We start from the raw sequence: 18,260 nt of genomic DNA, 5'->3' as shown, positions 1-18,260 counted from the left end.
TTGTAAGTTCTTTAGAATTAAAAAATGTTAGTTCCAATAGATTTGTTTACTTTCTAAACCTTGTGAATTTCCTTTCTTTGGCTTGCATTACTGCTTTGGTGTGGAGAATGTTACATGGATACGATAAGAGTGATCTTCCTATTTTCATTCCCAATCTCAAAGGGAACCTTTCAACATTTCACCCCTGGTTACTGTGTTTATTTAGGGTTTTTCTTTGCTTAGCCTTTATCAGACTGTTTTTTTTCTGATTCTTTTTTTTTTTTTTTAAGATTTATTATTTATTTGAAAGTCAGAGTTACACAGAGAGGAGAGGCAGAGAGAGAGAGAGAGAGAGGTCTTCAGCCACTGATTCACTCTCTAATTGGCCACAACAGCCAGAGCTGCACCAATTCGAAGCCAGGAGCTTCTTCCAGGTCTTCCACGTGGGTGCAGGGGCCCAAGGACTTGGGCCATCTTCTACTGCTTTCCCAGGCCATAACAGAGAGCTGGATGGGAAGCGGAGCAGCCAGGACTTGAACCGGTGCCCATATGGGATGCCGGCGCTTCAGGCCAGGGTGTTAACTCACTGCGCTGGCCCCTTTTCTGATTCTGAGAAGAGTTCTTATTGTGAACTTACATTAGAGTTTATCATCCATTAAGGCAATATATGATATTTTGCCAGTTTTTTAATATAAATTATAGTATATTAATTTTCTGAATGTTCCGCCAACCTTGCAATTACTGGAACAAATCTACTTTTATCATTTCTATATATTGGATTTTTTAAAAAGATTTATTTATTTATTTGAAAAAGTTAGAGATCTTCCATCTGTTGGTTCACTCCCCAGATGCCCACAACAGCCAGGGCTGGGCTAGGACAGAAACTGTGAGCCAATAACTCAATGCAGGTCTCCATATGAGTAGCAGGAATTCAGCCATCATTGCTGTCTCCAAGAATCCTGCACTATTAGGAAGCTAGAATCAGATAGCAGAACTGCAGACCAAATCTAGGCATTCTGATATAAGTTGCAGATGTCCTATCCAGTGGCTTTACCACTGGGCCAAATGATCACTCCTCAAAAAGTTTTTTTTCCTTTGTTTTTAAAACCTCTCCCATCTGCTGGCCCCACCTCAAAGGCCCAAATGGGCAGAGGCAGGGCCGAAGCCAGGAGGCAGGAGGGAAATGCTTGATCCCAGGTGTGGGATAGGCAGGCCACAGTAGCACAAGGCTGGAACGGAGAAGTAATAACTAACACAAGCCACTCAAGAACTTCCACCTTCAGCTTGTGGTTCTGTGCGGATCAACTCCTTCCATTGAGGGATTTCCGCCAAGGAGTGGCTGGGTTCGATTCCCACCTCCTTCCAACCACCCATTGTCAGGCCCAAGCTTTCAGATTCTAAACGGAAGCACCTGTGTGGGGCTTGGGGTTAGGATTGCTGAGTCCACCCTCCCAGGACCCAGGAAAACACCTGCCAGGTTATGATGGCCCCTACAGCACAGCAGGGCCTCCTGCCCAACCTAACCCAGACCTTGGCATTACTCGGTAAGCTCTACGAGGCGCCCTCCCAGCAAAGACAGGGCCAGGGAGCTGCCGCCCCGTCAGTACACTCCGCTCAGTGGAGCAGCTGGCAAGGCCGTGGGACATCCCGACAAGGCTTCCTCAGCAGTGAAGAAGTTTTTAAAAATAACAAATCATGGGCACCGGTTCTAGTCCTGGCTGCTCCTCTTGTGATCCAGCTCTCTGCTATGGCCTAGGAAAGCAGAAGATGCCCCAAGTCTTTGGGCCCTTGCACCCACATAGGAGACCCAGGAAGAAGATCCTGGCTCCTGACTTCAGAACCACCAGATGGAAAACCTCTCTGTCTCTACCTCTCTCTGTAGCCCTGTCTTTCAAAAAAATAAATCTTAAAAATAGCAAATCAAAACCAAAGGAAGTAAATGAAATTTGACAGTAAAGCAAATACAGAGTACACTTAGAAAGCCATTGTCGGCGGGCGCTGTGGCTCAACAGGCTAATCCTCTGCCTTCAGCGCCAGCACACCGGGTTCTAGTCCCGGTCGGGGCACCGGATTCTGTCCTGGTTGTCCCTCTTCCAGTCCAGCTCTCTGCTGTGGCCCGGGAGTGCAGTGGAGGATGGTCCAAGTCCTTGGGCCCTGCACCTGCATGGGAGACCAGGAGAGGCACCTGGCTGCTGGCTTCGGAGCAGCGCGATGCGCCAGCCACAGCAGCCATTGGAGGATGAACCAGCAGTTAAAGGAAGACCTTTCCACTGTCTGTAACTCTCTCTGTGTCTCTGTCTCTCACTAACTCTGCCCGTCAAAAAAAATTTTTTAAGAAAATTTTTTAAAAAGAAGCAGATGATTTGTTTAATCCTTTTTTTTTTTTTTTTTTTTGGACAGGCAGAGTGGACAGTGAGAGAGAGAGAGAAAGGTCTTCCTTTGCCGTTGGTTCACCCTCCAATAGTCGCTGCGGCCGGCGCATCGCGCTGATCCGAAGCCAGGAACCAGGTGCTTCTCCTGGTCTCCCGTGTGGGTGCAGGGCCCAAGGACTTGGGCCATCCTCCACTGCACTCCCTGGCCACAGCAGAGAGCTGGACTGGAAGAGGGGCAACCGGGACAGAATCTGGTGCCCCGACTGGGACTAGAACCCGGGATGCTGGCGCCCCAGGCGGAGGATTAGCCTAGTGAGCTGCGGTGCCGGCCTTGTTTAATTCTTACTGCAACTCTTGGGAATTATTTCTTAGGGAAAACATGGGTTCAGTTCAGATACGTATTTAAACCTCGTGTGCTTTTTACTGCTACGTTATGCCAGTACTTCATTAATATGAGTGACATGTAAAACCTACCTTAAGTATCATGGAGCACATTGTACATGTCAGACAAAATATATTATTGAATGTCATATTATTGAATGTCATTCATCTTTTCACTGTGGGTAAAATATGACCAAAGAAAGTTAGTAAGTGTACCTCTTAATAGGTGCTTTTTCTTATTTATAATTAAATTGCAATGAATACCTTGTGATTATGAAGTAATAAAACTAAGGAATGTAGATCAGCAGATTGTCCTATAAGATTGAAATATAAAACTGTCAGACATTTATAATAGATATAAAGCAAAATTCATTTGACACATAATTTATCAGTTTTTGTCTGATCACTACTTTCTCAACTTTATATTCATATTTCATTTTATCATATCCAGAGCCTTTGTTCTCAGTATATTGCAAAAGAAATGTACAGGTAAGAAAGACCTGATTAACCTTAATAATCAAGAAGTATTTGTTGAGTGAATGAAAATGAATGTAAAATTTCTGTTTAATTTAGGGATAAAGCAATTCCTAACAAAGTGGGGACATATTGTATCCAGTTTGGTTTTATGATGGATAAAGCAAATACTCTCAACAGTGAACAGGTTTGCATACCTTCTTTGTATACCATGGTTACCTTTACATTTTCTCATAGTCTAGGAAGGAAATATCTTGTTTAAAACTGAATTAATTTCTGGATGCAAATATAGAGGCAGTAAACCTCCAGTTGTCTGTGGGGATGAGCACATTCCAAGAAACCCAATGCATGCCTGAAAGTAGAAATGTGACCATTGTATAATCTTTTTCCCTGCATGTACATGTCTGAGATAAAATTTAATGTGCAAGTTAGGCACAGTAAGAGATTAATACAATAATAAGTAATATAAAATGGAACAATTAAGATACTGGAACAAAAATCATTTAAATGTATGAACTGTTTATTTCTATGATTTTTCCATAAATTTTTGGAACACAGCTGATCATTGCTAACTGCAACCATGGACAAGTAGGGACTAGTGTAATGAGATTTTTCCTGAAAATAGAATATATTTAAATTATGTTCAGCAATTTGATCTGGTACAGAAGGCACCTTTTACTTCCTCTTCATAGTAAAGACTTATTTAGTAAGAATTTTAGTGTATATCATGGTTAGAGTTTATAACTGTGCAAGAAAAAATATCAATAATGCTTTAATTATTAGAATTCTCTGTAATAAAGTTTAAGGTAATTTTATATTTATTTACTATTATCAGTATTTAAAAGTTAATCTGATTTGCCTTTTATCTTGAATTTTAAATGTAAATTGATTACTTTCAAGAGATTAATGAAAATAAATTTTAGAAGGTAGTGTTTTATTTCATTTACCAAATGCCATCATTATATCTTCTCCCTCATAAATACTAAAGCGTCAGTATGTTTTTAATCGGAATGCTTTTGTTTTATTAGGTTATTATTGAGGTTCTACCTAATCAACCTGTGAAGTTAGTTCCTGTAAATCAACCAGCTACGCCAGCTGTTTCTAATGTTCGCTCAGTTCTCAGTAGGACCTTGGTCAGAGATTTATGCCTCAATGTCACGGTAATGTTTATTTCCTTCCAAAGCTACAGAGGGTAATAAGAAAAATTGTTTTTGATATTAGAGTACAAAATGTTACTACAGAGTCCAGGTTGATTATTCCATTTAATGTTATTGGGAAAGCTCATACTAGTGAATTAAATTTTGGGGTATGAATAGAGACTTTATAACATAATACATAAAATAAGTATAGATACACTAAAACCTGGCTTAAAATGCAAAAGTCTGCCTGCCTTTCCTAATACTTTTATTCTCCTATTTCATGTTTGCATTATGAATGTGAATAAGTTGTATTTCAGTTAACTGAAGGGACAGAGGAGATAGGTAAGTATTTTTAAGAGATTTGCTCTAATGACTGAACATGGTTAATAAAGAAAGCTCCTCAAGAATATTGGCAAGTAAGCATTAACAGGAACAGTTATAGTAGAGTAGTGGGAGTTAAACTTTATGGAAAATTTGGCTGGTGAGATGCTTGACTCTTTTTAAACTTTTAGTTTCCTATTTTAGACAGTGAATTTTTTTTTTAATTTTTAGATTAATAATAATTGTACATATTCACAGGCTACAGTGTGATATTTTAGTACATGTATACAGTGCATACAGATCAAAACAGGGTAATCAACATTTCCCCTTCTTTGCCATTATTTTTGATTGGAGGTTACAATTTATACTGGGTTTATGTGAACTGTAGTCTCTCCATTATGCTGTATAACACTAAGCACTTAGTCCTCAATCTAGTTCTGATTAGGTAATTGTTATTCAGACTAACTGCTCTGTCCCCCCCCACCACCACTCCCAGTCTCTAGTAATCACTGTTTTGTGTTTGGATTTAGTTTTCTTAGCTGTAACATATGAGGAAGAACTTTTACTTGTCTTTCTGAATTTCACTTATGTCACTAATGTGGTATCTTCCAGTTTCAAGCATTTTGCTACAGATGACAGGATCTCTTTTTTTTTTTTTTTTTTTTTTTTTTATGACTGGATAGTGTTCCATTGTGTTCCTCCCTCAGTCCCCCAAAACCTTGAATCCATCATCTCATTCTCTTCTGGCCTATAGGGCTTCTGCTAAGAAGTCTGTTGTTAGTCTGATGGGTTTTCCTTTGTGTGTAATTTGACATCTGTTTTAGGATTCACTCATTGTCCTTAAGTTTTGACAGTTTGACTGTAATATGCCTTGCAGAAAGTCTTTTTTTTGTTTGAGTCTGGTTGAGGTCCTTCAAGATTCCTGTATGTAAATGTATATTTTTCTTATAAGATTTGGATAGCTTTCAACTATTATTTCATTCAATAGGTTCTCAATATTTTTCCTTCTCTTCTCCTTCAAATATCCCTATAATATGACTATTTGCTTAAAGGCATCCCCTATATCTAATGGGCTTTCTTCATTCTTTTTTAATATTTCCTCTTAATTTTTATGACTGGGTTATTTCAGAAGTCTTGTCCTGAGGATCAGAAATTCCTTTTTTCTCCTTGGTCTAATTTGTTGAAACTTTTCAATTGTATTTTTTATGTCATTGATTAAAATCTGGAAATTTTAGTTCTTTGTAATGTTTTATGTCTCCGTTGAATTTCTCATTCATACCCATTGTTTTTCTCATTTCTTTGAGTTATTTATCTGCAACCTCTTGAATGTCATTGATTTTTTTTTAAGATGATTTATAATTACTTTTTCTTTAGACATTTCATATATTTCCTTTAAATCAGGATCTCTTTCTGGAAGACTTTTTTTTTTTTTAAGTGTCATGTTTCCTTGCATCTTCATGTTTCCTGTGTCCTTTTGTTGACTTCTGTGCATCTAGTATAATAACAGTTCTTACTTCTTTATGGATTAACTCTCATTAGAAAAGACTTTCTTGTTTAGGTAGAACATTGTATGCAAAGTTTGGTTTGGTTCTAAGTAGCCCAGAAGTATAATCTCAGAGATTTCTTTAGCTGTAATCAGTGTCAACAGTGTTTGTGAGTGCCACAGTTGTCTTGTCTGCAGTAGTTCATGGAAGTAACATGACTTTGAAATGAACATGGACTTACAAAGGTGTGTGTCTTCAGGCTCCAGAGAATTGGGTATCAATCACAATAGGATGTGTGATGGCAGTAGCCACTTTCTTGGTGCTGTGGGACACAGGATCCTGTCCCCTTGTTCTACCAGGCAAGCCCACGTGATGCATCTTTGGCACCAATGGCAGTGGTCCAGGAACTGTGTAATGAGGATTGGCTCTTCCCCAGGTCCTATGGGTGGGAATAGGTGATATTGGAGCTTATAGCACCAAAAGCTCTACTCCCAGCACTAGAGGATGTGAAGGGGACCTTGCCCCTCTCCTGTGGGGTGAGTACAGATCATACTGGGGATTGAGCACTGGCAGGTATGGACCTAGAGCAGTGGAATGTGGGTAGGATCTATTCTGGGTCCCATAGGATGGGTTCTGGTGACATTAAAGAAAGATACTAATAGCATCCTGGAGCTTTTGTGTGGGAAGGGTACCTTGTCCAGGTCCCACGGGAAAAGAGCTAGCATCAACAGTTACAGTCCTAGAGCTGTAAAACTCACAGGTATCTTGCCCACAGTTTGATCACAGGTTATGCTGGGGATTGTGCACTACTCAGTGTAAACCTGGATCATGGAATGCAGATATGACCTTTCTCAGGTTTAATGGACAAGCACAGATAACTGGAATTTATAGAGTAAGCAGTCATGGATGCAGAGCTGCAGGATGTCCTTACCCTGTGCCTTGATGTGAACTCTGGTGACTGTGGAAATAACTCCAGTAGTCACAGTCCCAGAACTATAGGACTTGGAAGGTAGCTTACTCAGGTCCCATTTGGTGATCACATGTTGTACTGGGGATATGCACTAGCAAGTACAGACCAGGAGCAGAGGAATGCAGATAGGGCTATCCCCAGGTTCCATAGGAGAGTGCAGGTGTCCCTGAAACTTAGAAAACCAGCAGTCCCAGAGTTGCAGGATGTAGCAGTGCATTATACAGGTCTCACAGGTTGGGTGCTGGTTATAATGAAGATCGTGGACTGACAGGCACCAGTCTGAAGAAGAGGAATGCAAAATAGGGTCCTACCCAGGTCCTCAGGTGCTACCAGTGAATGTGTTAGTCCAGGGATTGTAGAATCCACCAACAGCCACAATCCCAGAACGGCAAAACACAGAGAGGATTGCCCCTAGATCTCAGAAGGCATGCCAGGGTGATGCTGGGGCTTATGCAGAAAAAGACTTAGGTCTGGTCCTATGGGCTTGTGTATTGGCTGCTGCTGTCACAAAGTCCCAAGAAGCAGAGGGGAACTTCCCTAGATTGTACAGAGCAAGCAGGTAAACGTGGCTCTGGGGCTTTTGCCAAGCAGTGCTGCAGCTGCTGGATGCGAGAGGCCTGATCTCTGCCCTGTGAAGCAGTCTGGTTTGGGCCAATAGTGCTTCTAGTGGTGACAGGGCTGCCTGTTGTTTCCTAATACAGAATGGAATTTAGCAATGGCTGTTTTTCGTTTAGTTTTTTCAAATTTATTTATTTATTTGAAAGCAGCATGACAGAGAAGAGGAGAGAGAGTGAGAGGGGGAGAGATTTTTCTATCTGTTGTTTCACTCCCCAAAAGGCTGCAATGGGATGAGCTGGGCCAGGCTGAAGCCAGGAGCCACGAGCTTCTTCTGGGTCTCCCACATGAGTGTTGGCCCAACTACTTGGGCCATCTTCCACTGCTTTTCCCAGGCCATTAACAGAGAACTGGATTGGAAGTGAAGCAGCCAGGACTTAAACTGGTGTCCATAGGGGATGCCTGTGATATGCTTTGTTCTTTTGCTAGCTTTCCAAATTTCAATGCAGTTTAAAGTTCTTGTTACTTCTTTACTGATGTTTTCCTTCAGTCAGTCTCCTGGAAACACGTCTGCACATTATTCTGATTCTATGTGGTGGAGGTTAGTGCAGAATCTCTTTATTTAACCGTCCTAAATCTCAGGGCAAGTAGTTCTTAACTTCTCTTTGCCAAACATCATATTGGAAATTACTACAAGGGTCTTGGAGTCCTTGTAAGCATCAAATATTGTCTGAAGCGTGTAGAATATTTCACACATACAGGTCTGTTGCTTTTCAAATGTATACAAATGCTGTTAAAATTAGTAAAATAATTAAAAAGCATAAGTTCAGAACATGTTTTTGTTAAGCATTTTTTTTTTACATGAATGGGTGTTTAAAGAACATAAAAAGCTGAAATTTAAAAATGGGAAATCCCTGTGTGGTTTACAAAGTTAGGAGCCATTGAATCAAATGGAAGTCTGAGTCTCCTATGATTTTTGGAACTGGTTTCTGCCTGCGTGAGGCACATAAATTTAAAACTGAATGCAGTGTTTGGATCGAGAAGGATCAGAATAATGATTGGGAATCTATAAATGTATTTCTTATGTCTGATTTGTATGTGCCCTTTTGGGTTTTAATTTTCTACCCAGTTCTAATTATTTATTTCCCATTTATATTTTAAGGATGAGTATAGCAATCATACTGGACTTGATTTGGTTGGCACTGTAATAGCTACCATTAAAGGTTCTAATGAAGAAGATAATGATACCCCACTTTTTATTGGAAAAGTTAGAACACTTGAATTTCCTTTTGTGAATGGTTCAGCTGAAATCACAGTAAGTTTTTATCTATTGGTGAATAAGATTTCTGTTTTTAATGTTTTAACTACTGTATTATGATGCCTGTTCTTTTGCATGTATAGGTATGAACATATTTCTAATTACTGCAGGAATTCTTTGTGATTTTGCCCTCAGTTATTATAAATTTAACCCAGGATTATTACTAAGACCTTTTTGTTTATGGGATGGCAGACACTTCTCTGATTTTTAAAAAAAAATTTTTTTTTAAAAATCACTTCTAGTGATTTTTTAATGTTAGTGACAATGTGATTTTCATGATCCATTGAAAAGCTAACATTGTATGAATAGAAACTGATCAAAATGTGTAGCTCGGGTAAAATTTAATAAACAGGGGCCGGCGCTGTGGCACAGCAGGTTAACCATCTGCAGTGCTGCATCCCATATGGGTGCCAGCTCAAGTCCTAGCTGCTCCACTTCTGATCCAGCTCCCTGCAAATGCACTTGGGAAAGCAGTGGAGGATGGCCCAATACCTTGGTCCCCTGCACCCACATGGGGGAGACCCAGATGAAGCTCCTGGCTTCGGCCTGGCCCAGTCCCAGCTATTTGCAGCCATTTGGGGAGTGAATCAGCAGGTGGAAAATTTCTCTCTGTCTCTTCTCTCTCTCAGACTTTCAAATAAATAAATAAGTCTTTAAAGATATTTTAATAAACCAGTTTATCTTAGTAATTTTTTCAGATATATACATTTCATTTCTGTATTAAAAAATATACAGTGATGGGGCCGGCACTCTGGCATAGTGGGTAAGGGCGCCGCCTGCAGTGCCAGCATTCTATATGGGCGCCAGTTCTAGTCCCGGCTGCCCCTCTTCCAATCCAGCTCTCTGCTATGGCCTGGGAAAGCAGTAGAAAATGGCCCAAGTCCTTGGGTCCCTGCACCCGCGTGGGAGACCCAGAGGAGGCTCCTGGCTCCTGGCTTCAGATTGGCACAGCTCTGGCCATTGCGGCCAATTGGGGAGTGAACCATCAGATGGAAGATTCTCTCTCTCTCTCTCTCTCCCGCCCTCTCCCTCTCCCCCCCCCCTCCTTCCCTCCCCCTCCCTCCTTCCCTCCCCCTCCCTCCTTCCCTCCCCCTCCTCCTTCCCTCCCTCTCTCCCTCTCTCCCTTTCTCCCTCTCTCCCTCTCTGCCTCTGCCTCTGCCTCTCCTTTCTCTGTGTAACTCTGGCTTTCAGATAAATAAATAAATCCTAAAAAAAAATACACAATGCAAGAATCTTCATCAGTAATCATAAAGATCTCTTCTATGTATATCTTCTGCTTTTTTTCAAAATGAACTATTTATTTTTTTGAAAGGCAGTGTTAGAGGGAGAGGCAGAGAGAGAGAAGTCTTCCAACTGCTGGTTCACTCCCCAATTGGCCGCAATGGCTGGGGCTGTGCCAATCTGAAGCCAGGAGCCAGGAGCCTCCTCTGGGTCTCCCACGCGGGTGCAGGGGCCCAAGGACATTTCTGTTAATTTCCCATTTTCTGTTGCTTATCCAGGCCCATTTGCAGGGAGCCGGTTGAAAATTGGAACAGAGCAGCTGGGACTCAAACCAGCACCCAGCCCTACATGGGGCGGCTTAACCTGCTACGCCACAGCACTGGCCCCATGTATAGCTTTTTAAATATATTATTTCCCGAAATTGCTGGTAGTAAAAATTGATTTGAAATTGAATAAATGCATTTTAATCCTTTTGTTAGTTATTGGCAGTTAGTGTTCAGTTCATAATTTTGCCAAAATTATGTATTTATATTCTTCATGTTAGCAACATCATACATTAACAGTTCTTTAAATTCTAAGCACATTTCTTAAAAATTTTTTTTGTTGTTGCTGATAAGCTTGAACAATTTTTGTTTTTAGTTTGAGAGAGAGAGAGAAAGCACTCCCATCTGCTGGTTTACTTCCCAAATGGCCACAGTGATCAGGATAGGGCCAGGGCCAGGGCTGAAACCAGCTGCCAGGACAGGAACTCAACTCCCATGCAGGTGTCAGAAACCCAGTTACTTGAGTCATCACCACTGCCCCCAGGGTTTCTGTTAACAGGAAGCTGGAGTCAGGAGCCAAAGCTGGGTATCCAATCCAGGTACTCCAGTTTGGGATGCAGGCACATTAACTGGTGTCTTAACCACCAGGCTTAAACACCTGCCCCAACAGTTTTTGGTTTTGATCACTGTAGGATTGTCTGTTGACTTTTTTTCTTTTGGAATGTTTATCATTTTCTTCTTAGTTGTGTATTAAAGATATTAATGGTCTTTTATATGCAAGAACCTGTTTCTGCATTTGCTTTTTAAAATGTTACATTTGTATAGAGGGTAACAGATTATTTTCCTGGTACTATTGCTAATGATTGTGTGCCTTTAATCTTCTGTGAACCTGGATTTTATTTTGACCCTTTTTCAAATTCATTAATTATCTTGGCATATTTGGTAAATCTTTCTGTACCAATAAATTTAAAATGTTACATTTTCTTATATTTGTTATTGTATCTAATCTGTCACTAATATCAGAAGTTTAATTACATTAGGCTTTTAAGCTTTGTACATGCTAGGTGTACCTAGCCTAAAGTTTGATTTATTGTCTAGCAACAACTGACCAGTGTAGCATTTTTATAAATTAAAATGTTCTCAACATTTAACGTTCTAGAGTTTTTACATTAAGATCCGAAATTCTGAATTTACTTGGAAAAATCTAAAGACCCGACAGCATTAGATAAAGTCTCTTAATTACAGTCCTTTGTGGGGCCTGAATAGTGGCGTTCCTTTCAGTGCAGCTGTGTTCTAGTCATCCACATCCTTGGCATTTATTAATTTATTTGAAAGAGAAAGACAATTCCCATCCACTGGTTCACTCTCCAAATGCGTGCAGTAGCTGAGGCTGGACCCAACTGATGCCTGGAGCCTGGAACTCAATCTCACATGTGGATGGCAGGGACACAAGCACTTAGGCCATTATCTGCTGCCTGCCAGGGTGCACGTCATCAGGAAGCTGGGATCGGAAGCAGAGTTGAGAATCAAACCCATTTTACCTGTTTACCTGTGTCCTTTTTTCTTGAGCCCTCTGTAACCATTCAAAGTTGCAAACCCTGCTGTGTGTACTTCAGAGGTTGAGATAGTGACTAAGCTGTTCCCCAGCAGCTGCATCTAAAATACAAGCTTCGTGCCATGTGTATTAATTACCTCTTACCACTAGAGGTCCCTAAGATCTCACCGAACAAGCTGAAAACTCAAGTCCTATTTGGCTCCTGCCTGGTATATTGTCTATGTCTGAGCAGAGCTGGATTTAGGAATCCAATCTTTAACAGTATGGTTTCTTTTTGTTTTTTTTTTGTTTGTTTGTTTTTGTCCTTAGGAAGCTCAGAACACCACCAATATTTTTAAATGTTCCACATTTTCTTGAAGAGAATGTGTTTTGTCTTTTTGGAAGTTATCTAAATTTATAATTTTTCAAGTTTTTAATTGTGTTATTCAGATTCTCTATATAATTTGCATACTTGAATTAGAAATTTCTGACACTTTTCTTAAGTTTAATTGGGATATACTTTGTTTATTTATTTGAAAGGCAGAGTTACTGAGAGGCAGAGAGAGAGAGAGAGAGAGGACTTCTATCTGCTGGTTTACTCTCCAAATGGCCTCAAGGCCAGAGCTGTGCCCATCGAAGTCAGGATCCAGGAGCTTCTTCCCCATCTCCCACATGGGTACAAAGGCCCAATGACTTGGACCATCCTCCACCACTTTCCCAGCCATAGTAGAGAGCTGGATCGGAAGTGGAACAGCCGGGACTCGAACTGGCTTCCACATGGGATGCCAGCATTGCAGGTGACAGAGTTACCCACTACACCACAGCACCAGCCCCTTGTTTATTTCTAATATGCTGAATTTCCATTTATACTTGGGTCTAGTTTTAGACTCCAGTTCTCTTCATTTCTATTATGTGTATCCTTTAAAGAAGAGAGGTTGGGGCTGGTGCTGTGACGTAGTCAGTTAGGCCACCACCTGGACACTAGGATCCCATATGGGCGTCAGTTCAAGTCCCGACTGCTCCATTTGTGATCTAGCTTCCTGCTAGTGTGCCTGAGAAAGCAGTGGAAAATGGCCCAAGTGCTTGGGCCCTTGCTCCCATGTGAGAGACCTGAAAGAAGTTCCTGGCTCCTGGCTTCAGTCTGACCCATGTAGGCCAATGTAGCCATTTGAGAGATGAATCAGCAGATAGAAGATATCTCTCACTCTCCCTCTCCTCACCCCTGTAACTACCTTTCAAATAAAATAAATAAATCTTTAAATAAAGTGTTTTCAAGATAGAGGCCTCTTTAAAAAATACAAAGAAAAAAAGTACATTTAACATTAAAAGTTAAATTTTATGTATCAAGCATATTTTAAGATTGATTGATTGATTGATTGATTTGAAAGTCAGAGTTAGAGATAGGGACAGACAGAGAGGCAGAGATCTTCCATCTGCTGGCTCACTCCCCAGAAGGCCACAACCACTGGGGCTGGGCCAGGCCAAAGCCAGGAGCTTCATCCAGGTTTCTCATATGGGTGCAGGGTCTCAAGGATTTGGGCCATCCTGCTGCTTTCCCAGTCACATTAGCAAGGAGCAGCTGGGTCACAAACCAGTGCCCATGTGAGTTGCCAGCATTGTAGGCAGCAGCTTAACCAGTTAGGCCACACGTAAGTCCCATATAAGCATATCTTAAACAGAATTAAAAGAACAGTGACAGTGTGTTGATAATTGTTGATACTGGGTGATGAATATGTAGAAGTTCATTACCTGATTCTGTAATAGAAAAATATGAGCAAACAATGAAAGAGAAGTTATAAATGATCAGTAAACATACAAATTATGACCTCCATATCACTCAGAGAGATGCTAGTTCATTAAAACGATAATAATTGGTTGATTTATAAACTCTCTTTAACAACAACAACAAAAAAATACATGACTGATGTTTAATGTTGACCAGCATCAGGGGAATTGGGTACTCTCATCTTACCATTGGTGAGAGCATAAATTGATACAGCCTTTTTGAAGAGAAATTTGATACCTACCTATTAAAATAAACTTTTAACTAATAATTATGTTTTCCATTATCCACCCTAGAAAGCACTTTTCAGAGACAGATTTTCTGCTGCATAATTGTTAAAATTTTTAAATGAACTAAATGTTCATTAACTGATTAAAATATTATGATATATATTTATACCATGAATAAAATTTTAAAATTGGTTTTTATATCACATGAAGTTGATAAATAAAATTGAGTGCTGAAAGCAAACTGCTAGAGTATTTTCTTTAAATAGAAACTTCTAAAAATATGTTTATATTCTTGTAAATAAATTGAAAGCAGCTTTCAGAAACTATGAAATTGGTAGTTTGTTGGTAGGCTTATAAACTGTATTCTTTGGAAAAGAATGTTATGTTGTACATTGATTATCAATTTACATTTTTAAAAATTTTTATATCTTTGTGTGTAAATTTTAGTATAGTCTAAGAAATAAAGCAGTAAGTATCTAATTTCCTGTAGAACTATAAAAATTCACTTGGGATAAAAATATTTATATTTTAATCTTTTACTAGTCATATGCTGTGATCTTATGTTAAAGTATATCAAAAAGTTCTTTGTGCATTTATGAAAAAAATACAATTCTTAGAAAACCGATCTTCAAAGCTTTTGAGGACCTCTTTGACACTCGGGACTGGTGGGTCTGCTTCCATGGTAACAGCTGTAACCTAAACTCAGCATTGGGCTTTGGATATTTGCTTGTGATTGTTTTTATAACTTTCACAGCAACAGCTGTTTCATACTGCTTCAACTTAAAATTTAGAATCCAGAAAAAATATCTTAATCAAGATATCTGGTTTGAAAGAAAAGATACTTCTTATAATTTTCTGTTATGTAATTTTTGTATGCCTCCAAACCAATAACTGAAAGGTAAAATGTTTTATTTATGTCTTGGGTGGTGATGATGGTTTAATGTAAATATCAGTCAATGCCTTTGCCTTTAAAATGTAGCACTTAATTGAAAAAATGATGAGATATGTAACATTTATGCACTGAAAATATTTTTAATTTGGGTTATTCCTTACTGCTTTTTTATTTATATAGAGTCTAGTGCTGGCAGAAAATAGCCCTGGAAGAGATAGTACTGAGTATTTTATTGTATTTGAGCCTCGCCTGTCACCTTTATCAAGAACTTTAGAACCATATATCCTACCATTTATGTTTTACAATGGTAAGTTTCTAGGAAAACAAATGGTTAGTGGTATTTTAGATAATCCTGTTTTGCTTTCCATTAACATGTCTGGTGATCTAATCATGTTGGTAAAGTCAAAATTTTTTGATTGTTTATTTTTTCCTATAGATGTTAAGAAACAGCAACAAATGGCTGCACTTACAAAAGAAAAGGATCAATTATCTAAATCTATTATTATGTATCGAAATTTATTTGATGCCAGCAAACAACTTCTTGATGAAATGAAATGTAAGTCATCTTATATTCAATGACAATAAAAAATTATACTTTACAGGATGGTGGAGCAGCAGATGGAGGCCCTGTAGAAAGACAGTAAAGACACTTTATTTTGTCATTTGGTAGTTTTTAAGCTGAAGTATTCCTCATTTTAAATAAATGTGTATCCTGCATATAATTTATAAAAATTTGATATTTTGTTAGGACTCTGGAATCCAGAAAACTGAAGGCTTTTAACATAATAATACTGTTAATATCTAGTTTCAGTTTTTGGAAAAAGATACTGGATTACATTATGACTGAGAGAATGATGTGTAATTTAGTTTTTAGTATGGGCCATGGGCTGTTTGTGTTTTAGTTAAAATACCTTTAGTATGTTACACCTTGGAAATGTACCAGGCAACCCACACTGGTTCTGAAATAGGTAACTTCTTTTTTAATCAATCCACAGAATGTTTGCTACAGTTTTTAATAATGTTTGTGTACAGTTAAGATAAACATTTGCCAAATTGTGCTCTATTTTATCTTATCTTTCATCAAATTTTTTGCTATAGTTTTTGGGTTAGTGCTAATTGCAAAGTTAGACTATAATAGGCATTAAATTGAGTAATGAGATACAGCACTAAAAATTGTTTCTATAAAGTCTTAGTTGGCTCTTGAGAACAATGTTGTACAATTAATGTATAATCATGTGAATAAAATAACTTTCCAAGAGCACTAGGAATTTGCAGTATATCTCCCTTACCTGCATTAATTTTATTTCTCAGTTTTGCATATTGGACGTGAACCTTAAAATTTGTTCAGTTTAATTTTTGAATTTCTGAGCTGTTGCATGTCAGTTTTCATTTTAGTATAAAGCATTAAAAGGAATCTAAGTTGACATATATTTAAAACCTGTTTTGGACCTTTCAGAAATTGAATTTTTTTTCTTGTTTTTTGATTTTAGGCCAAGTTGAAGAAGCAAAACTAAAGGAGGCTCAGTTGCGAAATGAACTAAAAATTCATAATATTGATATTCCTGCAGCACAGCAGGTACAGTTCCCAAGTATACATCAATTTTTTAGAAATTACATTCTATTCCACATTTTATAAAAAAACACTCCCATTTTATTGGAGATGCTGTAAGCACTATTGTTGTAGGGTACAAAGACATAAGTGCACCATACTCATTTACTAAACATTAAAAGTGGCTAATAAAATGATAATGTGCTCTTTTCAAAGAAGTTTTTAATGTGATGATGCCAATAAATGCAGTTAGTAAAACTCCAACTTGAGTAATACATTGAAAAGACTATAAAGAAAAACTAATATATACAAGATAGTAAGCAAAATAAACAAAAGTAACAAAAAGCAATACAGAATTTTACAAAACATTCTTTTGCATGATAATTCGGTTTCATAGAAACAGTATAGGTAGTATATTTCTTAAGTAAGAAAAAATACTCAGTGAAGTAGGAGCCTAACCATGGGCGGTAGGTGGTGGTGTTTCTTAGGTTATGCCTACTAATTACTGTTTGTGAGTTATCAAAATTGTTGATTTTTCTCTACTGTCACTATAATAAGCTACCTGATACAATAGCAGTTGGCTCTGTAGTTAATTTTTCTTTATGAATTACAGATACCACACATTGAAGCACTTTTGAAAAAAAAGATGTCAGAACAGGAAGAACTAAAAAAAAAACCCAGAAGATCATGTACTCTCCCAAACTATACCAAAGGCAGTGGAGATGTTTTAGGAAAGGTTTGTGCTTAAACCTTTTAAGAAGCAGTATATACTATCTTTTGTGTTGTTTAAAAGAAATACTATAAAAGGTTTTGTGGGTTTTTTTTTTGTTTGTTTGTTTTTTGTTTTTTTGTAATTTTTTATTTTTCCAAATAAATTACCTGCTCTCATTACCACAACAGAGATTTGGCTGTTTAAAACTGAAATCTGTGAGTAGTAGTAGTGTTGAGAGCTGTGATAAAAGTTAATGTTATTTTCTACCTAGAGATAATTTCATGTCATGGGGCTTTAGAGGTAGCCAAGACTGTAAAGGTGGCTGAAACTTAAGGAGGACAATAGAAGAAAGAAATGTCAGACTTTTTCTGAATTCTGACTCTAATGTTTTTAGAGAGTGAGTTATGGGCTGCTCCTCAAAATTAAGAAACAGCAGCAACAAACAAAACTTTCTGTGTATTTGCTACCAGGTGAAAGAGTACCAATCTTTCTGTTTTCTTTTCTGTTTGGTTTTGCCTATGGTACATGAATTTGTTTTCATTTTTACCCTATCATTGTTCAGTCATGAGCATTCTATTTTATGTTTTTGAATCAGAATTTCTATTTGCACTTATTAGGAAGTTCTTTAGCTAAGTTTATTTTCGCTTACATTTTTTATCATCTCCTGCAGTTTCCCTAACACTTGCAGTTTTTAATGCTCTTAAGGGTTGATTTCCACATTTCAGTGATTCATCCAATGCAAAATTCTTGCTCAGTATGTTAAGATTTTTACCAACGTATAAATAAGTTTTATGAATAGAAATGTAATTTAAGGTCTTTTGTTAAGGTATTTCTCATATCTTGAAAGTCTGGGAGATATATAAAATTTAATTTTATGTAGTTTCCCCTGTCCTCTCAGAAGTATAAACCCTCCCCTAACCAATAAGAGAAAACTTTGCATTCTCTCCAAATCTTTCTTAATCATCATCCTTGCTTCCCTTTAAAAAATAATTTCTTGTAAAACTAGAATAAATTATCATGTAAATATAGTAGGGAAAAAGTGGAGAATTTCCCCCAACCTTATATATAGTTTTAGCATGGTGA

General features: G+C 38.2%; 1 protein-coding gene across 3 annotated transcripts in view; it reads left to right on the top strand.

The window, feature by feature from the left end:
• SMCHD1 (structural maintenance of chromosomes flexible hinge domain containing 1) overlaps window positions 1-18,260 on the top strand; it is a 168,198-nt gene that overhangs the window by 114,358 nt on the left and 35,580 nt on the right. For all 3 annotated transcript variants that reach the window (XM_062201421.1, XM_062201419.1, XM_062201420.1), the window contains exons 35-41: window positions 3,306-3,393; window positions 4,235-4,366; window positions 8,838-8,990; window positions 15,097-15,223; window positions 15,353-15,472; window positions 16,407-16,492; window positions 17,079-17,201. In XM_062201421.1, coding sequence (XP_062057405.1) covers window positions 3,306-3,393; window positions 4,235-4,366; window positions 8,838-8,990; window positions 15,097-15,223; window positions 15,353-15,472; window positions 16,407-16,492; window positions 17,079-17,201 — 829 coding nt within the window. The remainder of the gene's footprint in view (window positions 1-3,305; window positions 3,394-4,234; window positions 4,367-8,837; window positions 8,991-15,096; window positions 15,224-15,352; window positions 15,473-16,406; window positions 16,493-17,078; window positions 17,202-18,260) is intronic.

This window comes from Lepus europaeus, chromosome 9 (assembly GCF_033115175.1).
Source record: "Lepus europaeus isolate LE1 chromosome 9, mLepTim1.pri, whole genome shotgun sequence".
NCBI lineage: Eukaryota > Metazoa > Chordata > Mammalia > Lagomorpha > Leporidae > Lepus > Lepus europaeus.
Note: the sequence above shows the minus strand (reverse complement) of the source record. Positions and strands in the feature narration are given on the sequence as shown.